Source organism: Lacerta agilis, chromosome 1 (assembly GCF_009819535.1).
Source record: "Lacerta agilis isolate rLacAgi1 chromosome 1, rLacAgi1.pri, whole genome shotgun sequence".
Taxonomy (NCBI): Eukaryota; Metazoa; Chordata; class Lepidosauria; order Squamata; family Lacertidae; genus Lacerta; species Lacerta agilis.
The window spans coordinates 3,656,116-3,674,980 of record NC_046312.1 but is presented as its reverse complement, the minus strand read 5'-3'; the positions used below and the strand labels follow the sequence as shown (position 1 = coordinate 3,674,980).

The 18,865-nt window shown below is 47.5% G+C and overlaps 1 protein-coding gene across 2 annotated transcripts in view; it reads left to right on the top strand.

The window, feature by feature from the left end:
- Positions 1–4,303: 4,303 nt before the first annotated feature.
- Positions 4,304–18,865, top strand: part of PYGL (glycogen phosphorylase L) — a 50,572-nt gene continuing 36,010 nt past the window's right edge. The window contains exons 1-3 of one of the 2 annotated variants that reach the window (XM_033161909.1): positions 4,304–4,403; positions 7,919–8,163; positions 16,964–17,065. In XM_033161909.1, the coding sequence (XP_033017800.1) occupies positions 7,921–8,163; positions 16,964–17,065 (345 nt within the window). In that variant the 5' untranslated portion in view covers positions 4,304–4,403; positions 7,919–7,920. Of the gene's footprint in view, positions 4,404–7,918; positions 8,164–16,963; positions 17,066–18,865 lie in introns of those variants that run through there. The other variant, XM_033162001.1, reaches the window with a different exon arrangement.

Genomic DNA, 18,865 nt, shown 5'->3' with positions numbered 1-18,865 from the left:
CCGGTTTGGTTTATTGGCCCCCATCCCTGCCTCCGGACACCAGTTCAGTACCTGAACTGCCTCTCCTGATTCAGATGAAATGGAGAGATATAGCACCAAATGTCCCTAAAGCTATTATGCCTAGAAAGGTGGGGTCTCTGTGTTTCCTGTACCTGTGAAGGCTCACGCGCTCCTAAGAATATAAGAGCAGCCTGCATGCTGGATCACCTAATAGAAGAGTTTGGATTTGATATCCCACTTTATCACTACCCGAAGGAGTCTCAAAGCTGCTAACGCTCTCCTTTCCCTTCCTCCCCCACAACAAACACTCTGTGAGGTGAGTGGGGCTGAGAGACTTTGGAGAAGTGTGACTAGCCCAGGGTCACTCAGCAGCTGCATGTGGAGGAACGGAGACGCAAACCCGGTTCACCAGATTACAAGTCCACCGCTCTTAACCACTACAGCACACTGGCTCTCATAGACAGATAGATAGATGGATGATAGATAGATAGATGAAGAGTTTGGATTTGATATCCCACTTTATCACTACCCGAAGGAGTCTCAAAGCTGCTAACGCTCTCCTTTCCCTTCCTCCCCCACAACAAACACTCTGTGAGGTGAGTGGGGCTGAGAGACTTTGGAGAAGTGTGACTAGCCCAGGGTCACTCAGCAGCTGCATGTGGAGGAACGGAGACGCAAACCCGGTTCACCAGATTACAAGTCCACCGCTCTTAACCACTACAGCACACTGGCTCTCATAGACAGATAGATAGATGGATGATAGATAGATAGATGAAGAGTTTGGATTTGATATCCCACTTTATCACTACCCGAAGGAGTCTCAAAGCTGCTAACGCTCTCCTTTCCCTTCCTCCCCCACAACAAACACTCTGTGAGGTGAGTGGGGCTGAGAGACTTCAGAGAAGTGTGACTGGCCCAAGGTCACCCAGCAGCTGCATGTGGAGGAGCGGAGACGCAAACCCGGTTCACCAGATTACAAGTCTACCGCTCTTAACCACTACACCACACTGGCTCTTATGCCACCCAGCTTTTGTTCTCAGAGTGGCCAACCAGAGGCCTCTAGGAATCCCACAAGCAGGACCCAACTGCAACTCCGTTTGCCTCACCTGTGATTCCCAGGAACTTGGAGGCATACTGTCCTCTGACAGCGAGAGAAAACATGGTAGCCATTGATGGCTTTTTCTCTTTATGAATTTGTCTAATACTCTATGAAAGTCATCCAAGTCAGTGGCCATCACTGCCTCCCGAGGGAGTTATTGTTATTATTTTATTAGTTAATTATTATTATTTAAATTTGTATACAATTTAAAAAAATCACAAAATACATAAAAAGCAAGAACAAAAACAAACCAATAACCCCCCTCCCACAACAGATTTAAAAGTGTACAGGACAGAGCTTTCCAAACCTTTCATCTCACTGACACGCTTTGTAGACATGCATCAATTTGTGACACAGTAAATCAGTTTCGCTAGCAAACCAGAGGCTAAACCAGGGGTCAGCAACCTTTTTCAGCGTGGGCCGATCCACCGTCCCTCAGACCATGTGGTGGGCTGGACTATATATATATATATTTTGGGGGGGGGATGAACGAATTCCTATGCCCCACAAATAACCCAGAGATGCATTTTAAATAAAAAGACACATTCTATTCATGTAAAAACACACAGAGTGTTTGTTGTGGGGGAGGAAGGGAAAGGAGAATGTGAGCCGCTTTCAGACTCCTTCGGGTAGTGAAAAGCGGGATATCAAATCCAAACTCCTCCTCTTCTTCTTCTTCTTCTTCTTCTTCTTCTTCCCGGACCGTCTACAGGCCACATTTAGAAGACGATTGGGCCGCATCCAGCCCACAGGCCTTAGGTTGCCTACCCCTGGGCTAAACTAACCGTTTTCCAGCCCCAGAAGGAGCACACAGAGCGTTTGTGTGACACACCTACACACTGCAGCCAACACACTGCCAGTTTGGAGAGCTCTGTTATAGGATGTTAATCAGACAAAGGCCTGGATGAAGAGGAATGGTGTTTTTTTCACCTGATGCCTAAGGGTATGTGATACAGACACCAGCCAAACCTCCCTGGGGAGAGCATTGCACAAACAGGGAGCCACTGTAGAAAATGCCTGTTTTCAAGCTGCCATGCTCCGGAGCTTTTGTGGAGGGGGGAAGGTCCCGCAAACTAAGGGCCTCAGATGATGATTGCAGGGTCCAGGTCGGCTCATATGGGGAGAGGCGGTCCTTGAAGTATCGCAGGCCTGAGCAGTTTAAGGCATTATAGGTCAAAACCAGCACTTTGCGCTGGGCCTGGAAACTAACCGGCAGCCTGTGCAGTTGTGCTAGGATAGGCGTAAGGTGATCAAAATGTCCTGCCCCGGTGAGCCACCAAATTCTGCACCAGCTGAAGTTTCCGAACCGTCTTCAGAGGCAGCCCTATGAATAATGTGTTGCAGTAATCTAACCTAGAGGTTATCAGAACAGTAGTTAGGGTATCCCTGTCCAGACAGGGGCACAGCTGGGCCACCAGCCAAAGCTGATGGAAGGCACTCTGGGCCACTGAGGTCACCTGAGCCGCAAACGACCCTCCCTCCTTCAGATGGTGTAGAATCCCATCAAGAGCCGGCAGCCTCCCATCCATCTGGTCTAGGGAACTACCCACTAACAGTGCCTCTACTGAGCTTCAGCTTGTTGGCTTTCATCCAGTCCATTAGTGAGGCAAGACACTTGTCCAGCACTTCCACTGCCTCACCTGCAGATACAGGTAGGTAGCCGTGTTGGTTTGCTATAGTCAAAACAAAATAAAATAAAAAATTCCTTCCAGTAGCACCTTAGAGACCAACTAAGTTTGTTCTTGGTATGAGCTTTCGTGTGCATGCACACTTCTGCAGATGTACAGGAGAAATAAGAGTTGTCATCAGCATATTGCTGACAAGGTACTCCAAAACTCTGGACAACTCCACTCAGTGGTTTCATGTAGATGTTAAACTGCATAGGGGATAAAACTGAAGCCCGAGGAAACCCACATTGAAGGCTCCATGGGGCCAAAGAACCCTCTCCAAGCAACACTCACCCCTAACTTGGACAGCTGCTCCAGAAGGACACCATGGTGGATAGTATCAAAAGCTGCTGAGAAGTTGAGGAGAATTAACAGGAACACATTCCCCCTCTTTTTCTCCTGACAGAGGTCATCAAACAAGGTGACCCAAGTAGTTTCTGTGCCAAAACCAGGCAGATCTAGAACTAGTTCAACTGTTCCAGTTACAGGTAGGTAGCCGTGTTGGTCTGCCATAGTCAAAACAAACAAACAAACAAACAATCCTTCCAGTAGCACCTTAGAGACCAACTAAGTTTGTTCTTGGTATGAGCTTTTGTGTGCATGCACACTTCTTCAGATACCGTGTGCATTTCATGTGCACGCACACGAAAGCTCATACCAAGAACAAACTTAGTTGGTCTCTAAGGTGCTACTGGAAGAAATTATTTTTTTTGTTTAGTTCAACTGTGAATGCCCTCACTCTGCTGGCATTCTGCTTCATAGGATGTCCGCCGGTTCTTGTATTATGAGAGAGGGAGAAAAACGTTTCTCATCCATCCAAGATGGATGGAAACTTGTCCTGTTGAATCCGGACAATTTATTAAAGGTGGCGGGTGGGAAAGGAAGAGAGGCGGCAGGAGCCCTTGCAATTGCCTACCGATAATCTCTTATCCTTTTGCAAGAAGCTTCTGCCCCGCACCCTTCCTCACCGTATTTAAATACATATTTTACCTACGGACGCTACCCCCCCCCCCAACGCTTTCCCAATGTGCCGTTTCACTGAGTCTTTTAATCCAGACGCCCTCATCACCACTGCGCAAACGCCATGCGTGCAAGTCGCTTAGAAACCTAAATCTGCCACGGAGCTGGTCCACCAACGATCCAATAGCTTTGCCTACTCGGAGGTAAGGCCCTTTGAGCTCAATGGGGCATACTCTCGGGTAAAGATGGGGTGAGGGCCGCCGATTTCCGCTTCACGTCCCTGCCTGCCCCGCCCTGCCCTCGGGGCCTGGCAAACTCCTGGCTGCGCCTGCCATCCCTCCTGCAACCGGAGCAACGCCAAAGCGGCTGGGGAAGGAAGAAGGAGCACCGGGGGAAGGGCAGCAGCCAGTCCGGAGCCCGATCCCTCCCCGCTTCCCCATTCCGAGGCTGCGCTGCTCCGCCCGCCCCTTCGGGCAAGAAAACTTCCCTGTCCAGCGATTAGGAGGCGGGGTCCGGGGGCTAACAGGCGTCCGCCTCGGCCAATGGCAGCCTATAAAAAGAGGGGCGGGGGCGGGCCTTGGCTCTTTCCGGGAAAGATCCTCGAAGCGTTTTTGCGCAGCACCGAACCCCGAAAAGATAAGGGACACGATCCTCTGCCGCCCCGGGATCCAGCGCAGGTAAATGCTTCGCGATAGGCGACGCCCGTCTGCGCGCTTGTCCTACATGGGGTAGCTCCCTGGCTGGGGGCAGCAAGCGAGGGAGAGTCCTGCAGGACACGCCCCAGGGGGGAAAGTTTTTCGGGCATTTTGGGGAGGGGAGGGTGCCCCCCTTCCCTCCCTCTGACCCCTCCCAAGTAAGCGCGCAAGGGGAGGAGGGGCAGCGGTCCGGGTGGGCGCTGCTGCGAAGGGTGCGTAAAAGCGCACAGGACCCGGGGTAGAAGCGAGGCAAGCGGTTGGCTCTGAACTTTCTCGGGTGCAAGGAGGCACTTCCTTGGGGTGGAGGGGCACCCCCCCCCCCACAAATCATGCGCACAACTCGAATCTTCCAGCCCCTTCTGAAGGGGGTCAACTTTTTTCAAGGATGTTTCACTCCCCCTCCCCCAACTCCCCACGGAAGAGTGGAAGGGAAGAGTGGAGGTGGTTCTGTTTAAGTGATTTTCCTTGCCTGTCCCCCTTTCAGGCAAAAAAAGACACAGTTCACACGTGACTCTGAAAGAGGCGTGTTGCACTTCTGAGGTCCGCAAGAGGAACGTGAACGCTTCCGTCGGCTGCCGGGGTGACGCGCGTTCTCTGCGGGGAAAGAGCCCCTCATCCACTTTGAGACGGAAAGGTCTCGATCTTTTCCCCATAGAGGCCGCTCAGAAGTGACGCTGCGCTTCCGTGCACGCACTTACTTGCGGGAGAGTAAGCCTCATAGAACGCAGTGGCAGTTAATTCGGAGTAAGCGTGCTTAGATTTGGGGCTACACAGTGCAATCCCAAGTATGCTTACTGGGGAGCAAGTGAGGTCTCCTTCTGAGTAAGAATGCCTCTGCATAGGGCGTTATTTCTGCCACTGACCCTCTCTGACCCACAAGTGGGGCTTCTGCCCCAGGACCTGTTAAATTCATCTCATTGATTTTGGACCTTCTCAAACCGGAGGCTTGAATTGCTTTTGGGATCTCTACGTTGGTGTTTTGTCCCACTGATCACAGTCTTTAGTTTGGAAAGGGACTGAATTTGACTTTTCTACACCAAGAGGCTGTGTGGTGTAGTGGTTAGACTAGGACCTGGGAGAAACCAGAGTTCAGATGAAGCTCACTGGGTGACCTTGGGCCAGACCTCTCAGCCTAGCCTACCTCACAGGGCTGTTGCAAGGATTAAATGAGGAGGGGGGGTGCACCACCTTGAGCTCCTTGGGGGTATAAATGCAAGCAGTAAATAAATTTATTTATCCTCCAGTCTGATGGGAGTTGTACTCCGAAAATCTAGTGGGCGCTAGGCTGGGGAAGGCTAGTCTGCAGTCAAGTAGGAGACCCATCTCGCCTGCATGGTGGACTTTTGATTTGAAAACTGCCCCATTGCTGCTTTCTCTCTGTCTCTGACCACCAGTTGCTGGGAATCCCAAGCAGGAAGAATTACTGCTGCACTCGGGTCCAAAATGCTGGACTAGACGGGCCTTGGGCCTGTTCCAGCAGGCTACTTGTAATTACGTTCTCGTGTAACTGTATTTGCAAAGGGTGTTGCTTGCCACCCTGGACTCCTTTGGGACAAAGGGCAAGATATAGATTCCAATAACCAAAGCGAAAATAAAATATTCACACTGGGATAGCATGAGATTCTTCATCTCAGGGCCATGGGTTCAAGTCCCGCAGTGGGCAAAAGACTCCTGCATTGCAGGGGGTTGGACTAGATGACCCTCGGGAGTCCCTTCCAACTCCAGGATTGTATGAACTGACTCGTATCAAAGTCCAAAGCGGTTTGGAGAGAGACGTAGCACATTGTGCTGCAACCAATTTATCTGGGCTTTCATGAAAGCACAAACAGGGGATCCAGGACTCGTGTGCAAAAAGGAAGGAGGAAATTGAGGTTCTTTTCTTGCTGCCTCACCGTGTCTAAAGTTGCTGCCTGGCAACTTCCCGTCTTTCTTGGGCAGAAAAGGTTTTCTCTGTCATTGTGACTGGCCTGGTTAGCACTGAAGCATGTAATCTGGGTTTGGGCAGAACACTTCAGGCTGCAGTTGAGAGTTCCTATAAAACAATGCTCTCTTCTAGACCCGCTTCTGCCTGACATGCTAGCTGTCTAGGTACAGGGTGGGTGTTCATTTGTAAGAGTATTCCATCATGTAAGCCCACATTTGCAATCTGAGGTGGTGCACGCCAAGCTCTGATCCCCCACCTTTGCAACCCCAATATGCACCTTGAGAGAGGATAAGTTACAGGGAACCAGGCAGAGGGCCTTCTCAGTAGTGGCACCCGCCCTGTGGAACGCCCTCCCACCAGATGTCAAACTACTAGACTTTTAGAAGACATCTGAAGGCAGCCCTGTTTAGGGAAGCTTTTAATGTTTGATGGACTACTGTATTTTAATATTTTGTTGGAAGCCGCCTAGAGTGTCTGGGGAAACCCAGCCAGATGGGCGGAGCATGTATGTATGCAGGGCCGTCTCATCATAGGGGCTGGGTGGCGCGGTGCACCAGGGCAGCAGGCCCCCCAGGGGCGCCCCCGCGAGCCCGCTGGCATACCGGGCGCCCCCTCCCCAACCCGCGCCCGCCCCGAGCTGCAAGCCGGCTGCCCTCCGGAGCCCCAGCTGGAGCGCTGGGAAGGGCGCGCAAAGCCCAGTGCCGCTCCAGCGCCACGCCCCTCATGCCCCGCTCGCCCACCTCCCTCCCGCGCTGGCCACCCCTCAGGGGATGAGGGGCATGGCACTGGAGCGGCGCGGGGCTTTGCGCACCCTTCCCAGCGCTCCAGCTGGGGCTCCGGAGGGCGGGCGGCTTGCAGCACCACGCCCCTCATCCCCCGCTCGCCCACCCCCCCCTCCCGAGGGGCGGCCAGCGCGGGAGGGAGGTGGGCGGAGAGGCGGCCCACCGGGGGCGCCGAGGGATCGTTGCGCCAGGGCGGCCAATCCCTTTAAGACGGCCCTGTATGTATGTATGTATGAATAAATAAATAAATAAATAATATTATTACTGGGTGCAATATGCACCTTTGCAAACCCAGTTGCCAAGGCAGTGGGGGCAATAACGGATGTAGTCTCCCTCCCCCAGTTTCCAGCCCCTCCATCTCCTGCACCTCTCATAGAAGCGTGCCACTCAACCTGAACCCGCAAGATGCAAAAAATAAAAAGGTGAAACTTAATTTTCTAATTTAAGTTTAGGAACTTAAACGCCAGCCCAACCCCCCCAATTCCACCTGTGTCCAGGAAAGGGGCAATCTCCCGGCTTCTTCTTTTAGAGGCGAGCTCACTTTTAAACCAGACTCCTCCTCCTCCTCCTCCTCCTCCTCCTCCTCCTCCTCCTCCTCCCCCCCCCCTTCATTCAGTCAGTCGCTTCTCAGCCCCACAGAGGGAGGTTGGCCTGAGCAACAGAGGGCTGCACCCGGCTGCTGGCTGGGAGCTCCAGAGTTCAGTGCCTTCCCGGCCGCTCTCTCTCTCTCTTGGCGGCTGGGCCATATTGTGTGAAGGGCACCCAGCGCTGTCGTCTCCTTCCTCCGACAGCCATGTCTCGGCCTCTGACGGACCAGGAGAAGCGGAAGCAGATCAGCATCCGTGGCATCGTTGGCGTGGAGAACGTGGCGGAGCTGAAGAAAGGCTTCAACCGGCACCTCCACTTCACCCTGGTCAAAGACCGCAATGTGGCCACTCACCGCGACTACTACTTTGCCCTAGCCCACACTGTCCGCGATCACCTGGTGGGCAGGTGGATCCGAACCCAGCAGTACTACTACGAGAAGGACCCCAAGGTGAGACATGCGGGGCAAGCCAGAAAGCGGCTCTTATTGCTGTTTTGACACAGTTGAGCTATGGAACTCCCTGCCACAAGAGGCAGTGACGACCACCAACCTAAACTAACATTGGCCTGATGTCCAGCAGGCTCTTGCTTAGCTGGCCTGTCTGTCTGGACTCAGATTTCAATTTATGATTTGGTTAAATTGCGGATTGTTCCACAGTTTATATAACCGGCTTTGGATTGCTAACAGGCCTCTGTTTCTTGAACAGGTGGGATATATATTTTCAAAATCAGCAGGGGCAAAGTTCCCATGCTGAAAGATTAGGAGTTCCAGGACCTAACTTCTTTAAATTACAGTATCCTACATGGAAATTGCCTTGGTGCGATGATTTAGAAGGTGATTAATAAATCGGTGATGGGTCTGTGCAGGTGTGTAAATCACCCCTTGACTGCTTCTTGGAAACTGTCGCCTGGCGGGGTTAGGTGTGGCCCTTGGAAAATCAGACAGGCTTGAGGTGGGGATGGATGTGCCGTCCTTGGTTGAATTGCAAGGGCCACATGCCTTTGCATGCCGCCACTCCTCAAGGGGGAAGTGCGATGCTCCCATTGTTCCAGCAAGGGTGAGGTCTGAGATCAGGGTGTTCTGCTTGGCATTGTGTGTGGCAGGACAAAAAGCAGCAGCTCTGGTGCCCTTCTGGGCTGTCCTCCTGTTGTTTTTGGGGACCTGGCTAATGGCTATATAGGCACACATGACACACACACGTCGTTGTGCAACATGTGCCTTGTGTAATGTCTTTAAGCGGAGGCTTGACAGCCATCTGTCGGGAATGCTTTGATGGTGTTTCCTGCTTGGCAGGGGGTTGGACTGGATGGCCCTTGGGGTCTCTTCCTGCTCTAGGATTCTAGGATTCTATGATCCTGTTACAGGTAGGTAGCCGTGTTGGTCTGTCATAGTCAAAACAAAATAAAAAATAACAAATAACAAAATCCTTCCAGTAGCACCTTAGAGACCAACTAAGTTTGTTCTTTGTTCCAGTTACAGGTGGGTAGCCGTGTTGGTCTGCCATAGTCGAAACAAAATAAAATAAAAATTCCAGTAGCACCTTAGAGACCAACTGAGTTTCTTCTTGGTATGAGCTTTCATGTGCATGCACACTTCTTCAGAACAAACTCAGTTGGTCCTCAAGGTGCTACTGGAAAGAATTTTTTATTTTGTTCTTGGTATGAGCTTTTGTGTGCATGCACACTTCTTCAGACCTCCTCCATACCAATAACAAACTTAGTTGGTCTCTAAGGTGCTACTGGAAGTATTTTTCTATTTTTTATTTTGTTTTGACTTCAGCATCCTGGTCTCTCTCCCTACTCGGACACTGACAGTCTCTTAGGCAGGTAACTTGAGTCCTTGACCCAGGCCTCTTATCACTCGCCTTGACAGTTTTCACTGATAAATGCATTTTTACGCACACTTTTTGCGAATGCCTCCATATTTGAGGGTGCTGGTCAGAAGGCTGCCTGACAAAATGCGGATTTCAAAGGATGGCTGTGTTTAAGTTGGAGGCAGCAATGCTTCTGAATCCCAGTTGCTGGAAATCCCAGCAGCAGCGGAGAACTGGGGCATCTGGTTGGCTGCCATCAGAATAGGATGCTGGACTAGATGGGCCACTGGCCTGATCCAGCAGGCTTTTGCTTATTGCTTCAAGAATTGTAAATTAAGTGGTTTCTCTTTAAATTGCAAACAGAATGGCAAAAGTCTTCTTTCTCTTTTCATTCCATTATTATTATTATTATTATTATTATTATTATTATTATTATTATTCCTTCCTTCCTTCCTTCCTTCCTTCCTTCCTTCCTTCCTTCCTTTGCTTTTGCTTTGTTTTCCCTTTTCACCTAGATAGCTCAGTTGGTTAGAGCGTGGTGCTGATAATGCCAAGGTTGCAGGTTCGATCCCGGTAAGGGACAGCTGCATGTTCCTGCATTGCAGGGGGTTGGACTAGATCAGGTAGATCCCCGGCTGATCCTGGCAGATCGCGGGATCCTTATCGTGTACAAAAAGTTATGGGGGGGGGCTAAAAATCTCTTTGCAATCCTCCCTCCAGAAAGCTCAACAACTGTGGGCAATCCCCCCCACCCCACGCATGTTCCTCCTCCCTCCAAGGAGTAGATCACTGCCAGTTTTTTTTTAATACTGGGAGTAGATCACAGTCTCTTGGGAGCTGGTCTTGCATGGACTGGATGATCCTCAGGATCCCTTCCAACTCTACAGTTCTTCTTTCATTTGATGCCCTCTACTCTGGGTCAATGAAGGTGATAGATGGTTGATGAAAGATTCTGCATGAGAGGCAGGGGACGGAAGATCTTCCAGGGTGGGAGTCTCGGAGAAGAAAGTGAAGCTCCCAGGTGAGCTACCTTTGAGTGAGACCTTGCTCTTTCTTTCTCTTTCTGCTTCTGTTTTTGTTTAGATTACCTTGTTTTCGCGGTACCTCATTATGACAAAGCCTTAATGAAAATACCATGTCAAAAAAAGCACAAAAAAATGAAAACGGAATTGACTTTCTTCTCCCTGTGAATTTCCTGGTGGTGAGGACCGAGCCTAGCTTATTAGCAGAATCCATGCCTTGCACACAGAAGGTCTCGGGTTCAATCCCTGCCTTCTCCAGCTTTGAAAGATACGTTTCTTAATAGGGCTGGAAGAGACCTTGTCACTGCCAATCCTGAAAAGCGATAGGCTGAAAGGCAGATCTAAATCCAGCGTGGAATAGCTGGTTGCCCTCCTCCAATTGGATTGACTTAACCATCTCCTCAGTCAGGTTTTTGACTGTTAACGGCCTTTCATGTGGAGCTTTAGCCTGGTAGATTAAGGAGTAATCCCATTTGTGACATCAGTCGGAAGCCCTTTCTCAAGTGAGGTGGACAGGCTCTCTGCTGAGAGAGTTTTGCTCCTAATCTGCCCTTTCTCCGGCTTCCATCTTTGATTCGGCGCTTCGTCCTAGAGACTTTCAGAGCCACCTTCCACCCTGCCTCTAATTTTTAAGTTTAGAAAAGTCCTGTCTTGCCTCATCAGATGGGACCCAGGCTTGGCCCCTGAGCCAGCATGTATAGCTCACACCAGGAGCGGATGCCAGGGTGTGTAAGATAGAGCAAGCTTGCTTTCTGCTGCTCCAGAGGGTAGGAACCGAACCAACAGATTCAGATCGCAAGAAAGGAAATCCTAACTGAACCTTTGTGATGGCAAGAGCAATTTGCCAGTGGAATGGACTCCCTCATAAAGGAGTGGGTGCTATTTCCATGTAGGTTTTTCAACAGAAATTGGCTTCCCATCGGCCAGGGATTCTTATCTTACTATACTAGGGCAGTGTTTTTCAACCTTTTTTGGGCAAAGGCACACTTGTTTCATGAAAAAAATCACGAGGCACACCACCATTAGAAAATGTTAAAAAATTTAACTCTGTGCCTATATTGACTATATATAAAGTAATTTTTCAATTTTTTCCCACGGCACACCAGGCAACATCTCGCGGCACACTAGTGTGCCGCGGAACAGTGGTTGAAAAACACTGTACTAGGGATTATATAGCTCTATATGAAATTTCATGCATATCGGTTAGTATCTTGACCCTCCTCCACCAAAATAGCTGTTCACTTGGCTGTTTTCCTATGTCGTGAAGGCTGAAATTTCAGTTCAGTGAAGCACTTACTCTTCCCAACCCTAACCCTGTGGAAAGCCATCTAATTAGACTTTAATTTGATTTTGAGATGTTTTTAGGAGATAATTTAATTATTGTTTGATTTTATACCAATGTTATGTATCTGATGTTAGCCACCCTGAGGCCGACTTCGGCCGGGGAGGGCGGGATATAAATAAAAGTTTGTTATTATTATTACTTGTTATTATTCCTTTGTAAGAAAATATGAAATAACGTAAAACCATTTTTTTGCGGGGGGGGGGAATCAATAGGGGGATTGACAAGAAATTTTCCGCACCGGATACCACCTGACCTTCCCATGCCTCGGGGGGGGGGGGTTGACAATTTTTTTTTGCCCCCGGGTACCAATTTACCTTGCTACGCCCCTGTGTGTGGGCTCCCTCCCTAATTTTCTGAGCAGCAGGTGTTGCACAGGGGTTAGACAGGGGGTGCCTTCTAAGATTTGTTCTATTTACGGCTATCCAAGCAGAGGAAATAAAGCACCCCTACTGTGATGTCTTGCCTTACACATCCTGGCAAAATGATTTTTCTTACCACACTTATGACAAACTTTTCCTAACGCCGGACACTTCTGAAACATTTGTGTACTCCCACACTGAAAACATCCTCTGTATCCACCATAGTGGACCATAAACTTGACATGAGTCAACAGTGTGATGCAGCAGCTAAAAAAGCCAATGCAATTCTGGGCTGCATCAATAGGAGTATAGTGTCTAGATCAAGGGAGGTAATAGTACCACTATATTCTGCTCTGGTCAGACCTCACCTGGAATACTGTGTCCAGTTCTGGGCACCACAGTTCAAGAAGGATACTGACAAGCTGGAACGTGTCCAGAGGAGGGCAACCAAAATGGTCAAAGGCCTGGAAATGATGCCTTATGAGGAACGGCTTAGGGAGCTGGGTATGTTTAGCCTGGAGAAGAGAAGGTTAAGGGGGGATATGATAGCCATGTTCAAATATATCAAAGGATGTCATATAGAGGAGGGAGAAAGGTTGTTTTCTGCTGCTCCAGAAAAGCGGACATGGGGCAATGGATTCAAACTACAGTGGTACCCCGCTAGACGAATGCTTCGCTAGACGAAAAACTCGCTGGACGAAAGCATTCGTCTAGCGGGAGGCTGCCCCGCTAGACGAAAAAGTCTATGGGGCTGCCTCGCAAGACGAAAAAATTTCGTCTTTTTTTTTTTTCGTTTTGCGGAGCGCGGCTCCCATTGCCGCTCCGCAAGACGAAAACCCCGCTAGACGAAAATTTTCGCGGGACGAATTATTTTCGTCTAGCGGGGCACCACTGTACAAGAAAGAAGATTCCACCTAAACATTAGGAAGAACTTCCTGACAGTAAGAGCTGTTCAGCAGTGGAATTTGCTACCAAGGAGTGTGGTGGAGTCTCCTTCTTTGGAGGTCTTTAAGCGGAGGCTTGACAGCCATCTGTCAGGAATGCTTTGATGGTGTTTCCTGCTTGGCAGGGGGTTGGACTGGATGGCCCTTGTGGTCTCTTCCAACTCTAGGATTCAATGATTCTATGATTCTATAGTCTTTTCTCTGCCCCAAACGTGAGTTCACATTCCCAAGAGTCTGTACTGGGACTTCGAAGTTCTCTCTTATCTCTGCCGTTTCATCGAGCTGTTTCGCCATAGTAGACATCTCACTGAGCTGGTTTGCTGTTATTTGTTCTATTCGACAAATCTCGACATTCTTTTCGAGAGTAAGGTCAGACTCCTTTAACAACTTCTGCTGCAACCTCTCCGGTGCACTAGAAACAAGCTTATCTCTGACCAACTCATTAAATGCTGAACCAAACTCACATCTGCCAGCTCTTAATTTAAGTTCAGTTACAAAGCATTCAACAGTGTCCCCCTACCTTCCAAGGATGATTCCAAAAAGAATACCTTTCAAATATCACATTTTTTTCGTGGAGTGCAGTACTTTTGAAATTCTTCCAGAACCTCATCCGCAGTCTGTGTTTCGTCATCAGGAAAACTAAATGTCTCATAAATCTGTACCGCCGCTTCTCCCACACCATTCAACAAATAATAATAATAATAATAATAATAATAATAATAATAATAATAATAATAATAATAAATTTTTATTTATACCCCGCCCTTCCCAGCCAAAAACCAGGCTCAGGGCAGCCAACACTAGTTAAAATCACAACAAAAACATAAACACAATCAATTTAAAATAACAGATTAAAATACAAATTTAAAAATTCAATATTAAAACTGCAGTCTCATTTTCAAATAACCCACCAATAAAAGAATGAAGCATAAATATCAAACAGAAACCAACCCAAAGGCCAGGTGGAACAGCTCCGTCTTGCAGGCCCTGCGGAAAGAGGCCAAATCCCGCAGGGCCCTGGTCTCTTGTGTTAGACTGTTCCACCAAGTCGGGGCCAATACTGAGAAGGCCCTGGCTCTAGTTGAGGCCAACGTAGCATCTTTGTTGCTCGAAAAGCGGTCAGCTCCAGACGCCGTCAAATACACACGCAAAGCTTTCTCCCATCGTCTCCAATTCTCTGCCAGGTTTCCTTGGAGCACAAGAGGACACGGGGGTCGAAAAGAATCCATCTTCTGACACCATGTAATGTCTCCGAGAAAACCCTGGACCTCGGCAATGAGGAAACAGCGCTGCCAAAGCAGTCCTTACTAAACTGCAGCCATTGTTTATTAAAGAATCATACACAGCGACGACATCCCCCACAAGGAGGGAGGAAAACAGCTAAATGAATGAATGGGAGGGGAACAGATTACAACAAAAATACCTTTATCCCAGGTAATAGGATTCAGGTGTACACAATGAGATTCCACACTTAAAGACACATACATCACACCTACAGCAGGCAGAAAAACCCCCTGCATCAAGGCAAGTTTATTTCTGTATGCCTTCTTTTGTGCAACTGCCTTCCAACCCCAAATGGCACACCTGGCCCTGGTTTGATCCCCGGCCCCTGTCTCCGAGAGCTGTCGTTTTCTTTCTTTTTTCTCCCCCCCCCCTTTAAAATTATTATGTTTATTGCAAAACATACAACACAAACAGACAAAAAAAAATCCGCAATGACAACTAAACATTAATTGACTGCACATCACCTAACATCACACATATTTTTGACTTCTGAATCACCTCATTGTGCTTTCTAAAGAACCTTAACCTATACGCACTTCCTTTTTTAAAAAATGCAACTTTGTTTTATTATCATATGTGCAATATTTTACAGAGTCATACATTAACTATTACGTATACAAATAAAAATAAAACCAAACATAAACACTTTCTACTGTATACGCGTCTTTTGTTATTTTCCCTAACCAGTATTCATTTCTATATAATTCTATATACATATATACTACTGCAGATTAATCCAAATTTATGCATTATCAGTCATGAATAGCTTATCATTCTGCATAATACATAACCAAACATAACAAAAGAAAAATGAAATTTAAAAATGAAAATTAAATTAACCCCTCCCAAAACATCCCAAAATTAAAAATCAGTATCTACAAATTTTCCTATCTTTCTTGACTTCCAATCAAACCCAACCGTATATTTCGCTCTTACTTGTGAGTGAATTTCAACCTGTCCACATATCCTCAATTAAATTTTTATTCCACTGCTTTTTCAACCATTACCCTATTTTCTCCTATCTCCTTGCTTCTGTTTCCTGTTACTTCCTGTTATATCTATTACATATCAAGAATTTTTTTTATGTTTATGATTTTTTATAAAATATTCAAGATTCAATCTATACCTGTCAGGAGATTTGCATTTTCACTATATTGTTTTAAATATTCTTTCTGTATTGTCCCTCTTCTTTGCTCGCTTTCTGATTTGAGTTTCCTCTTATTCTCCCTGTCATTTTTGCAAGTTCCAGGTATTCTGTCATCTTCACCTGCCAGTGAAGCTGTGTAGGAATTAAGTTGCCTTTCCAGTTTTTTGCTACCAGAATTCTGGCCGCCGTGGCTGCAAACGTAAAGATGGTTCTGAAGTTTTTTTGGATTTCAGTGGACATAATGACTAACAGAAAAGCTTCTGGTTGTTGTTGTTGTTTTGAAAGGAGAGCTGTCATTTTCTTAAGGCTTCAGTGACCTTAATTTTGTTAAAGGTGGCTGACCGTCGTTTGCACCAATCGTGCTGGGGCCAAACTCAAAACGGTGCAATCCTAACCCGGCCATTTGGCTCTGGAGACGGTTGCTGCGTGTTGGGCAACGAGACTGTTTGCTCACCGGTGTACAAACTGTGACGGAATGGAGTAAGTTTGGTGGGGGAAATGTTCCTGGATTGCTAAGCACGTGTCTGGCAGAGAATGAATTGCGTCGAATTGACCCTTGCTGGTGGTTTGTGGTTCGTCTAGGTCAGTGTTTTTCAACCTTTTTTGGGCAAGGGCACACTTGTTTTATGAAAAAAAATCACGAGGCACACCACCATTAGAAAATGTTAAAATTTTTTAACTCTGTGCCTATATTGACTATATATAAAGTAATTCTCTTGAATAGGAATCAAATAAACACAATTTTTCCCACGGCACACCAGGCAACATTTCGCGGCACACTAGTGTGCCGCGGAACAGTGGTTGAAAAACACTGGTCTAGGTTTGCCACCTCCTTTCTTCTCTTTCCCTTTATAATACAATCCCTGTGGTTTGTTGAAAACTCGATAAATCAAAATAAAAAATAAAAAAATAGCCTTCCAGTAGCACCTTAGAGACCAACTAAGTGTCTTCTTGGCATGAGCTTTCGTGTGCATGCACACTTCTTCAGATATGAGCTTTTTGTGTGCATGCACACTTCTTCTGATCTCCTAGGTTCAACACTCGAATCTCAACATTACTGAAGAAGTGTGCATGCACACGAAAGCTCATAGCAAGAACAAACTTGGTTGGTCTGTAAGGTGCTACTGGGAGGAATTTTTTTATTTTTTATTTTGTTTTGACTATGGCAGACCAACACGCCTACTTACCTGTAACTTGGTAAATCAAGAGAGCATGTTCAGGATCACTTCCTAAGGGAAGGACTCTGCTCCTGCCTTGCATGCAGAGGACCCCAGGTTCAAACCCCAGCATCTCCAATCCTGGCAAGTTGCAATGACAATTTCTTCTTCCTTTCCAGAGAGTTTACTACCTTTCCTTGGAGTTCTACATGGGCCGGACTCTGCAGAACACCATGATAAACCTGGGATTGCAGAATGCCTGCGATGAAGCAATTTATCAGGTAATTGGGGGGGGGGGGGACCAGGATGTTGGATTGAATGGGCCATTGGCCTGATCCAGCACGCTCTTGCCTTGTTTTCTGGTACCACTTCAAACGGTCACGGCTTCTGCCAAAGAATTCTGGGAACTCTGAAGTTTGTTAAAGGAGTGTGGGAGTTGTTTGGGTGCCTCTCTTCCCCTTAAAGGTAAAGGGACCCCTGACCATTAGGTCCAGTCGTGTCCGATTCTGGGGTTGCGGCACTCATCTCGCTCTATAGGCCAAAGGAGCTGGCGTTTGTCCGCAGACAGCTTCTGGGTCATGTGGCCAGCATGACAAAGCCGCTTCTGGCAAACCAGAGCAGCGCACAGAAACGCTGCATACCTTCCCGCCGGAGCGGTACCTATTTATCTACTTGCACTTTGACGTGCTTTCAAACTGCTAGGTGGGCAGGAGCTGGGACTGAACAACGGGAGCTCACCCCGTCGCAGGGATTCGAACCACCAACCTTCTGATCGGCAAGCCCTAGGCTCTGTGGTTTAACCCACAGCGCCACCTGGGTCCCCTTACAGAGCTGCAATTCCCAGAGTTCCCCGGGAAGGTTTGTTAAACCACTCTGAGAATTGGAGCTCTGTCGGGGGAATAAAGGGGGTCTCCTAATGACTTTCAGCACCCATAACAAACTACAGCTCCCAGGATTCTTTGGGAGAAGCTATGACTGTTTAAAATTGTGTCATGTATCGCGTGAATGTGGCCGAACTTAGTCTTCTGCCACAGAATCCTGGGAGTTGTAGTTTAAGGGTGCTCAGTTGTTAGGAGGCCTGTTCCTTACCTGGAGCTACAGTTTCCAGAGTTCCCTGGTAAGAGGGTTTGTTAAACCAACTTGAGAAGTGTAGCTCTGTGAGGGGAATTTAATAATAATAATAATAATAATAATAATAATAATAATAATCATAGCTCTGTGAGGGAAAGAAAGTTGTTGTTATGACAACAACAACAACAACAACAAACAACTTTATTCCCCTCACAGAGCTATTCTTATTCTTAATTATTATTGTCAATTATTTATTATTATTTATTATTATTATTATTATTATTATTATTATTATTATTATTATTATTATATTTATGAGAGGCCAATCTGACTGGGTTGCCCCAGCCACTCTGGGCAGCTTCTAACAAATTAAAACACAGTATAACACCAGACATTAAAAACTTCCCTATACAGAGCTGCCTTCAAATGTCTTCTAAAAGTCAGAGAGTTGTTTATTTCCTTGAAATCTGACAGGAGGGCATTCCACAGGGCGGGCGCCACAACCAAGAAAGCCCACCTAATAACTCTCAGTACCCTTAACAAACTGCAGTTCCCGGGATTCTTTGGGAGAAGCCATTATTATTAAAAATGGTATCGTAGCGCTTTAAATGTGTGAAATGAATGTGACCGGCATTTGTCTTCCCCCGCAGATTCCTGGGAGTTGTAGTTTGTTGAGGGTGCTCAGATTTGTTAAGAGGCCTCTGCTCCCTTCCCAGAGCTACAGTTCCATGGGAGGAGGGATTGTTAAACCACTCTGAGCTCTGTGAGAAGAGGAATAAAGGGGTCTCTTGACAACGCTTGGCACCCTTAGCAAACTATAGTTCCCAGGTGGGAGAAGCCACAGCTCTTTGAAGTGGTATTAATCTGCTTTAAATGTGCGGAGCAGGTAGGCTCTGCTGACCTCCCTTGAAGTCAGCAGTAGCACAAGAGTTGTGTGTGTGCACGAAGGACAATCGTGCCACCTCAGAGCCTGGCAAACACCTTCCTAAAACAGGGTGAACACCCTTGAA